This window comes from Mus caroli, unplaced genomic scaffold, assembly GCF_978045245.1.
Source record: "Mus caroli unplaced genomic scaffold, Mus_caroli_1 scaffold_5, whole genome shotgun sequence".
NCBI classification, from domain to species: domain Eukaryota; kingdom Metazoa; phylum Chordata; class Mammalia; order Rodentia; family Muridae; genus Mus; species Mus caroli.
In genome coordinates this window covers 130,697,999-130,708,516 of record NW_028227260.1, presented here as the reverse complement: position 1 = coordinate 130,708,516, position 10,518 = coordinate 130,697,999, and the positions used below count along the sequence as shown (strand labels likewise).

The following is a 10,518-nucleotide window of genomic DNA, read 5'->3' as shown; positions in this document are numbered from 1 at the left end:
TTTGTCCTGTGAGCTCAACATGTGTGCTCATATAACACAACAATCAATACATAATAATTTAAACAGTAGGCCAGAACAAATGGAAAGACATAGCCAGTCACCACCACCAAGATATCAATCATCCTTAAGCAGAATTATAATTCTAACATGGCATACAATGTTTGTTGCCTGAAATAGGACAAGGTTACAGAGTGAGTGAAGAAGAACAAAATGGGAGAATTGTGGAAAAGAAAGTACTGGAGCATGGAATAACCTCACTAGATATTAAAACATACACCAGAGTTATAAACGCTAAACTGATATTTGTGCACAGATGGAAGAGAATAAAATTCTTCAAATAGACAAAAGTACATATTTTTTAATTTGGTAAACACAACTTCCCAAATTAGTGGACATAGAAACGCACATTATTCCTAATAATATCTAAAACACTGGGTAGCTGATTGGAAAAAGATTAAGTTGAAGTCATACCTAATACCATACATACATCAGGACAAAATCCAAACAGGAAGTTAAAAGGAAACCACTTAAATAGCAAAATAGTAAAATCAAACTTTGAGGTGAAGAAAGCCGTTTAAACTATTACTCATGATCCACAGGCTAGGGCCACTAAAATTGGCTCAGTGCATAAAAGTGATTGTCACCACACACAGTTTCCCAAGTTTGATCTCCACACTGCTGGTCCTCTGACCTCCACACACTCTATCGCTTACACACACACACACACACACCTGCAATCATAAAATCCAGAGACTATTTTAAATAACAAAATAATTGATGTTTTTACATTGTTAATTTAAAATGCTTTAATTAATTTATTTAGATCCCAAACACCCCCCCCCCTAGAGACCCTCTTCCCTCCGCTTCCCCTCGGAGAAGGTTGGGTGCTCCTGAGTATTTCCGACCCTGGTGCATCAACTTTCTTCCAGAGTAGGAGCATCCTTTCCCACTGAGGCCAGACAAGGCAGTCCTGTTGGGGAATGGCTTTAGGAGAGTCTCCACTCAAGTTTCTGGGAGGTCCACATGGAAACCAAGCTGCATGTCTGCTACATATGTGTCAGTGGCCTAGGTCCAGCCCCTGTGTGTTCTTTGGTTGTTGGCTCAGTCTCTGAGAGCTCCCAGAGGTCCAGGTTAGTTGACTCTGTTGGTCTTCCTGTGGAGTTCCTATCCCCTTCAGCACCTTCAGTCCTGCCCCCAACTCTTCTATAAGAGTAGGCCACCTGTTTGGCTGCAGGTGTCTGTTTTAGTCAGCAGCTAGGTAGAGTCCTCTGAGAGGCGTAACATAATATCAGAATAAGTCCAACATAACAGAGTCAGGGATTGGTGCTTACCTATGGGATGGGTCTCAAGTTGGGCGGGTTATTGGTTGGATAGTCCTTCTGTTTCTGCTCCATCTTTGTCCCCCCATTTCTTTTAGACAGAACAAATTTGGCATAAAAACTTTTGAGGGTAGGTTGGTGTCCTTATCCCTCCATTGGGGGGATCTCCCTGGCTAAAGGGGGTGGCCCGTTCAGGTTTCATGTCCCCAATGTTATGCACTTCAGCTAAGGTCACCTACATTGAGTCCGGGGAACCTCCCTTATCTCAGGTCTCTGGAACTTCCAAAAAATTCGCCCTGCCCCACCCCACCCCAGGCAGCTGCAGATTTCCATTCATTTTTCTGGTGCTCTTGATTTCTCTCCTGTCTCTCCTGATATAAGATCCTACCCCACCCCACCCCCACTTCCCTCCCCTTCCCCTCTCTCACTCCCTCTGCCTCCGATGACTATTTTGTTCCCCCTTCTAAGTGGGGTTCAATCATACTTAATTGAGCCTTCCTGTTTAACTTCTTTGGGTCTGTGGGGTGTATCCTGGGTATTCTGTGTTTTTGACTAATATCCACTCATCAGTGACTATATACCAAGCATGTCCTTTTGAGACTTGGCTACCTCACTCAGAATGATATTTTCTAGTTCCATGCATTTGTCTGCAAAATTCACGATGTACTTGTTTTTTAAAGGTGAATAGTATTCCATTGTGCAAATGAACCACATTTTCTGTATCCATTCTTCAGTTGAGGGATATCTAAGTTGTTTCTTGTTTCTGGCTATTATGAATAAAGCTGCTATGAACATAGTGGAGCATGTGTCCTTGTGGTATGGTGGAGCATCTTTTTAGTATATGTCCAGGAGTGGTATAGCTAGGACCTCAGGTAGCACTCTGTCCAATTTTCTGAGGAAATGCCAAACTGATTTCCAGAGTCTTTGTACCAGCTTGCAATCCCACCAGCAATGGAGGAGTGTTCCTCTTTCTCCACATCCTCGCCAGCATCTGCTGTCACCTGAATTTTTGACCTTAGCCATTCTGATTTGTTTTTGTTTTTTTGTTTTTTGATTTGCATTTCCCTGATGACTAAGGATGCTGAACATTTCTCTTTTTTTTTGAATTAATTTTTTTATTAGGTATTTTCCTCATTTACATTTACAATGCTATCCAAAAAGTCCCCAATACACTCCCCCCCACCACTCCCCTACCCACTCACTCCCACTTTTTGGCCCTGGCGTTCCCATGTACTGGGGCATATAAAGTTTGCAAGTCCAATGGGCCTCTCTTTCCAGTGATGGCCGACTAGGCCATCTTTTGATACATATGCAGCTAGAGACAAGGGCTCCGGGGTACTGGTTAGTTCATATTGTTGTTCCACCTATAGGGTTGCAGTTCCATTTAGCTCCTTGGGTACTTTCTCTAGCTCCTCCACTGGGGTCCTGTGATCCATCCAATAGCTGACTGTGAGCATCCACTTCTGTGTTTGCTAGGCCCCGGCATAGTCTCACAAGAGACAGCTATATGTGGGTCCTTTCAGCAAAATCTTGCTAGTGTATGCAATGGTGTCAGCGTTTGGAAGCTGATTATGGGATGGATCCCTGGATATGGCAGTCTTTAGATGGTCCATCCTTTGGTCATAGCTCCAAACTTTATCTCTATAACTCTTTCCATGGGTGTTTTGTTCCCAATTCTAAGAAGGGGCACAGTGTCCACACTTTGGTCTTTGTTCTTCTTGAGTTTCATGCGTTTAACAAATTGTATCTTATATCTTGGGTATCCTAAGTTTTTGGGCTAATATCCACTTATCAGTGAGTACATATTGTGTGAGTTCCTTTGTGATTGTGTTACCTCACTCAGGATGATGCCCTCCAGGTCCATCCATTTGCCTAGGAATTTCATAAATTCATTCCTTTTAATAGCTGAGTACTACTCCATTGTGTAAATGTACCACATTTTCTGTATCCATTCCTCTGTTGAGGGGCATCTGGGTTCTTTCCAGCTTCTGGCTATTATAAATAAGGCTGCTATGAACATAGTGGAGCATGTGTCCTTCTTACCGGTTGGGACATCTTCTGGATATATGCCCAGGAGAGGTATTGTGGGATCCTCCGGTAGTACTATGTCCAATTTTCTGAGGAACCGCCAGACTGATTTCCAGAGTGGTTGTACAAGCTTGCAATCCCACCAACAATGAAGGAGTGTTCCTCTTTCTCCACATCCTCGCCAGCATCTGCTGTCACCTGAATTTTTGATCTTAGCCATTCTGACTGGTGTGAGGTGGAATCTCAGGGTTGTTTTGATTTGCATTTCCCTGATGATTAAGGATGTTGAACATTTTTTCAGGTGCTTCTCTGCCATTCGGTATTCCTCAGGTGAGAATTCTTGCTGAACATTTCTTTAAGTGCTTCTCAGCCATTTGAGATTCCTCTGTTGAGAATTCTCTGTTTAGCTCTGTACCCCATTTTTAATTGGGTTATCTGGTTTGTTGGAGTCTGACTTTTTGAGGTTTTTATATATTTTTGATAAATTTAATTACACAAAAATAAAAAGTTTCCCATGAGACCTGCAACATAAGCAAATTTTCTAGCGAGAGGACAAATGGGTGAAAGTGCAATTGATGCCAATGACCTATGCCAAATGGCTGTGAGTTTATTTATTTATTTATTTATTGGTCCTTTTGTTTATTTTCTCATTTATTTATTTTGCTGTGCAAAGGATCAAACCCAGAAGTTCACGAATGTTAGTCAGGTGCTCTATAACCAGGCCACATTCTTCTTAACTTAAAAAAAAAATGTTCCCAGAAGTAGAGAAAAGATAATAGCTATGCTATTTTAAAGGGCAGGTTGTTGACACCTCTAAAAGAAATTGACATGCTCTTTAAACATTACGATGTAAACCAATTGAAGTTTAGGGCTACACTGAGATTTCTTTTCTTGTCATCTTCCAGTTTGAACACCACACATTTTGGAGGAAGAACTATGGTATTCTCCTCCGCGGCTCTGGGGACTGCAATCTTACAAGTGCTGCCTTGTTTGCTGTGTTTCCAGAACAATGCCCTATAAACTGGGTGACATAAACAACAGATTCCTCTTCTCATAATACCAGCCATAGAACTCTAAGCTCAATGTGTTTACATGACTCGTGGGGCCATTTCCCAAGGCTTCTAAGTATCCGTCTTCTCGTCCCCATATCTTTACATTCTTGGTGTATTGTCTATTCTCTCTGTGTCTGAGTCTGAGTTTCTTTTCCTCTGTAGATTTGCTGATAACTTACCTCAGTTACCTTATTTGAATTTAATGACCTCTTTCAAACCAATACCATCCCCAAATTTCTGTAATTATTTGTGTTTTTACTGGGTGAAACTACTTCAACATGTTGAATTTTGGGCGACAACTCAACAATAGCAGCCCTTATGAAGGGAAACTTAGAAATTATCATGATGTTACTTTTAACCAGCAACTCCACTTCTGGAGATCTGGTGGAAAGTCAGACTGACAACCACAAATGGCAATAATTATTTCATCCTTATTGAGACAGAAAAGAATGATTTGGGAGCAATGGAGTACACTGTGGTTTGCCTACAAAATACAAAACGCCTCTATGAGAAGAAAGGAGGAAGCTCTCTGTGCACTGCTGTCAGAGATCTACTTGCACTATGAGGGCAAGAAAGGCAAGGAGTGAACAGGATAATAGCAGCCTGTTTCTGTTGTCTACATAGGGAAGATACACTTGGATCGACTTGCACAGTATTTGTATAAGCACTGGATGGAAAACAAGGACAAGAAAAAAACGGATCAATTTGATTATTAATAAGGGTATGTGGCAGGCAGGGGTGGAAATGAAGCTCTCTGTATTTTCTTGGCTGTGTGCTTTTTCTTTTCTAAGTTATGGATGTTTAAAACAATTGAAAGCATATATTTGATATATATATATATATGGATGAAGGATATATAAGAACAAAGAATATGAGTTTCCATTTGTAAATCAGGTGAATCCAAACTAATTAAGAGATATATTTTTAAAGTGTAAAGCATAGCTTATGTGGCTTATGGCTCAGCCACGGGATCTCTAGTATAAAATGAGACTAAGTCATCTTTTGGCTTCCGAGAATGGCTATTCTCTGCTTCTCCAAGTTTAATCAAGTGTTTACAAATTGCTCGCTTTTGAAGAAAAAGAGAGCCGTGACTGTTTGCTCCCTGTTTTCTTTTTCTTTGCAGAAAGGCCGTGCGTTCAAAGTCCAGTTGGATTGCCCGTGGACCAAAGAGGAGGCTGCCCGGATGCTATCGATCCTCAGTACTCAGCAGTGCAAACGCCCTTGGGTGTGCTTCACTTCAAGCAAATCCAAGTGGGCCCGGCTGGAAGCAGGGATGCCTGGCTGGGGGTGGGGGGACACGCGTGCTCAGCATCCAGCTGAGAATGAGATGCCTGGAGAAAGCCCCCTTCCTGTCACAGCTCCCACAGCCATCTGAATCTGCTTGCTCGCAGCCCAACGGCCTCGCTGAGGATGCTCCATTTAAAAGTGCAGTTTTTGGATGATTCCCAGAAGATTTTTGTGGTTGATGTAAGTGGAAATCACGTCGCTATTATTCCTTTATTATTCATTCAATAATGGTCATTTGTGGACAGCCCATTAGCAGCACTGTTATATCTTCTTTAGAACCGAATGAAAGAGGACTGTGGTTTTTAGATTTGGAAAAGGAGTCTGTATTTAATGTCACGATTTGGCTCATGTTTTCCCATTAACCTTTCTTCTAGAACTTGCTCTCTTTCTCCAGGGACATTGAAAACAGATTTGAAAAATACGCTACATATTTGTGCAAAGGCAACAACAACTTAGTTCTACTACCCAATAAGGCGTTATTGTTCAGTGAAACTATTTATCTGGGAGTCTCACTCTCGGACGTTCTGAGGGAAATGAGGGGAAAGCTGGCCCCCTTTCCTCAGAAAAAATCTAAGGGTTACAGGGAGCAGAGTTACAGCTCTAATGAGAACTTCAGGAAACAATGCCGCGAAGAAGGGAGAAAGGATAAGAGACGATTTAGTTTGATTTAGCACTTATACTTCAGAGTTCTTAATCTAATTCCTAGCTACAGGATGATGGCATACAATTATACCTCATTTCTTCAAGAAAGAACAAATGTATTAAGCACATCACCTAGTGCTGAAAGCTCCAACATCTTAAGAGATGTGCAATTTGATGTCAGGATTTATGCATGAGCATTTTGAAACGTTCTGCTTTTCATTTTATTGGAAGCCAAACTGCTCTTTCCTGTGACATTTACATTAGCTTCTAACAAGGAACAAACAGTTCATTTTCCATGAAATTCATACAAAAAATGTTGTGGGTTCTTTTTTTCCTCTACAAATAAACTGAAAACTACTCTAAGCTCAGCTGTGATGTAGGGTGTGAGGGTAGCCCATTTTTCCAGAGGATTTTATTTTGATTTGAATCGGGTTTTGTTGGTGATGACTTTCTGGCTTCAGCTGCTATTTTGCTGTCTCTTCCTTTCAGTTTTATGTGCAAAGGGCATTTCTAGTTCTTCGGACCTGAATGATTTGTTTTTGTAGCAAATGGATTCCATTAGAGTTATGGGGCATTTCCTATTCTTTCTTGGAAGTGTATGTGAGGGGTGGAAAATGTCTTTTGAGTAATTTGTCCATTTGCAAGCTGGTGGTGGACTGGTCCAGTGCTCCAGAACCCAAATTACTGAGCTGGGTATTCAAAAGACACTGCTTTAGGCTAAGTTTTTAATAGATACTTCATGCAACTCAAAGAGAAATCTTTGACAAAAAGTGACAGAAGAGTTTTATAAATGTGCAGTTCTAATTCAGAGCCAATTATATGGGCAGTGGGGAGCATGGTACTATAGTGCCACAAAATTCACCTCCCCAAGAGCCAATTCCAGCAGCTTGAAGCCAGCCTGACTTGCCTTCAAGTCAGATTGTCTCTTTCCAGCTGCAACACATTGTGTTCCTTGGAAAGATAATGAGAGAGATTTGATACCCAGCAATTCGAGTGTCAAAGCAAAGCATCTGATGCCTTTTACTTGGTGGAAGGTTGCACCATGAGTAGCAATCATGGTGCCTTTCTGAGTGGGAATAGCATGGGCTAGAGTGCTAGAAGCATCTTTGTTGTGAGGGCAACAGAACTTGACTTAGCATTTGGCCATTTGACATGACAGTGTCTTCTTAACCAATGGTAGGCATAGAAATAATGGTGGTGGTGGGAGTATGGTGGGGGTGCAGGATCAGGGGATAGCTTGTACACTATCACTGTGTGTACACTATCACTGTGTAGTGTATAAATACAGAGTGAGGGTTTTGAATCCAGAACTCTTCCCCATACTCTCCCTTCCACAACTGGATCCAGGGAACTCATCAGACAGTAGTTATCAAGGCCTGAAACATTGCTCACAAAGATGATTTTTTTGTATTGTCCCCAAAGGATGTATAATTTAGTATACAGTGAACATTTGTGGCCTTTGTAAACCATTAGCATGTCCATATATTCCTTACCCATGAAAGAACTACTAAGCAAGGTGGTCACTAGAAGTCAGGGATACCATACTGGAACTTTGTTTACTGATTTCAATGCAGATGCATAAATGCAACAGAATGGTGCAATCCTGTGACCCCCCCCCCCAATCTCCAAAGTGCTGGAACTATAGGTCAGCATCAGCTACAGATGGGGTTTGAGGCCAGCCTCAGCTACGAGAGACTCAGGCTTAAAACAACAAACAAAATAATAAGCTGGCAGAAAGTTCTCTTCTATTAGTGCTAGTATTTTGAACAGCTTAGAGTAATGCTTGGGCTTATAAAGAAGAGAGGTCATTGTAGCTGAGGAAAGCCATGTGATAAGGTTTCTGGTACTGAAGTCTGAAGAGGGAAGGGAGATTTTCCTTTAAAGATAAGATTCAAGGAAGTAATTTATTACACAAGCTAAAATAGTGGACAGGAAATCATCCATGCTGACTTTATAGCAAGTACAGCAGGAGAAATATAATAAGGACATATTATCAGATAGAATACTGTCATGTAGGAAATGTTATTCAACATTCAGAACCCTTTATCCAAACGCCAGTGACATTATCTTTAGGATATTCTCAATATGCAAGATCTGGCTCAGACCTATAGATTGTGACATCTGATTTGTCAAAACTCCACAAGGAACTTAAGTCAAAAACTGATTATATGGTCACATGCCAAGGTCACCATTTACAATAGGATTAGGTACACTGGAGACTCCTCATTAATCACGAGAAGGCCAAATGATGTCAGAACATCAGATCTAAGGAACAGATGTGTAGTTCATTAGAACAGGTTAACAGGTTGGTAAGGCATCTGTAGCCCCCAAAGCCCTATCATTGACATTTATTAATTCATTGATACAGCTATTTGGCTAAAAATTATTATTGAGGATCTCATAAGTCCATGTCCTGTTTTGTAAGCAACCAATGCTAGCACAGGGGTTTATTCAATAAATTCAAGTCAGATCTTGAATTTAATGAGAATTTGAGATTATTGAAATTATTGAGATATTGAGAATATCATAAAGTTCTTTTCAGCAAGGAATATTCTAGCCTAAGCAGTGGTAGCTGGACATTAACTTGGCCTGCGTATCTTTTTCTTCTTGTTAAATTGTTGGTGTGCTTAGTGTGCATTTGCCTTATTCTGTCTTTAACTTGTAATCTCTTTAGTTAGATTATTAGGAAGAACATCTGGCTCCAGAGACATCCTGTTTGTTTGAAGTTTCTTTGCTCCAAGGCAATGTGTGTTGATTTTATAGATGAAGCATCTGAAAATGTTAGTCATCCTTTTCCACTGTGATTTTTTTTTTTTTTTTAAGAAGAGTGTTACGGAAGTGTAGGCAAGGCAGAGAACTTCAGCACTGTCAAAACGTGCCCGCTGAAGTATGATCCTAGGAAGAACACAGAGTAATAACCTCATCTTGCTTTTCAAGTCCCCATACACATTTCATAAAACTGATCATTGTTACACTTTGGCATCGTCCTTAGGGCTACTGTTAATATCCTTAGGAGATCAAGGGTAAACTTTTGGATAACAATGAGAGTGAGTGGACAGAGTAGCTATAGAGTAACATCATATGGCTCAAAAAGTGATTACAAGTTTTAGTGGAAATTCGATTTTGCTTCTTCAATCAAAGGACCAGAGAATGAAGAAATCATACGACCAAAGCTCAACTTTCCTGGACTATTAGAGGTTTTTATATTGACTACAAATCCCTAATACCCTTTCCATATATACACCAGAAGGAGTGAAAGAGTGTCTCTGTACCTCAACTTCCTTGTAACTAGAGATGATGCTCCCTTTAGCTTTAGATAGAGAACGTTATAAAATAGTTATCCCAAGACCACAGTCAATGCAGTTTGGTCTGATATCTACCCAACCCCTCTGCTGCTTTCTTGTCTTCATTAAAGCTATTGTTTCTGGATTTTCAAAACTCATTTCAACTTGATAGTTTCTAGAAACTAAAGTCAAAACAGGAGGTTGAAAATTGTTTGCCTTTAACGTTTATCTGATTGCTAGGTGATCTGGCTGGCCGTCCAGTGATTACCCAGAGAAGCACACAGTGAATCATCTGCTACCCTCAGGAGCCCACAATAAAGGTCACTAGGCTTCATTTCCTAACAAGGACAAAGGGTAGGCAGTGTCAAGACTGAGCATTATCTAAGCCAAATGGAAAAGCAAAGAACTGCCCAGTGACTTTTCTTTTGAATCAGTAGTGGAATCTACTTTATAGATTCTTGTCTAGGAATTTCTTTTTTAGTTTGTAGTGATGAAAGAACTTTTGTAATTTGGTCAATAGACAATTGGATAACCTCTTGTCCCACATTACAATGCTATGTTTTCCCAACTGCAGTGATGGGGATTGCTCTGGTATAATTAAAATGCACCTGGATTTCAGGCTACAAACCCCATAGTCTTAGGCCAGTCACATATCCTCTTTGTTCCTCGAACCGTTGTGAGGGAGGAACAATGGAAAACCGATAATGTTTATCTGAAGCTGATAAACCAGCATAAATTGGAATCTGCACTTATGAGCTGTGGGGCCTTGAGGAGCTTATCTGATCTGAGTCTCAGCTGAACCACAACTGTCAAAACCCAGACTTAACAAAAAAAAAAAAAAATCAGGAAATTTCCCCAAAGAGTTAGCTATTTAGGTTATTGAGTAGGAGGGAACCAAGAGAGCAA

At 40.6% G+C, this 10,518-nt stretch overlaps 1 protein-coding gene across 1 annotated transcript in view; it reads left to right on the top strand.

The window, feature by feature from the left end:
- Nucleotides 1-5,794: 5,794 nt before the first annotated feature.
- Frmd7 (FERM domain containing 7) overlaps nt 5,795-10,518 on the top strand; it is a 45,808-nt gene continuing 41,084 nt past the window's right edge. Inside the window, exon 1 of the mRNA XM_021152901.2 lies at nt 5,795-5,866. Coding sequence (XP_021008560.1) covers nt 5,810-5,866 — 57 coding nt within the window. The 5' untranslated portion in view covers nt 5,795-5,809. The remainder of the gene's footprint in view (nt 5,867-10,518) is intronic.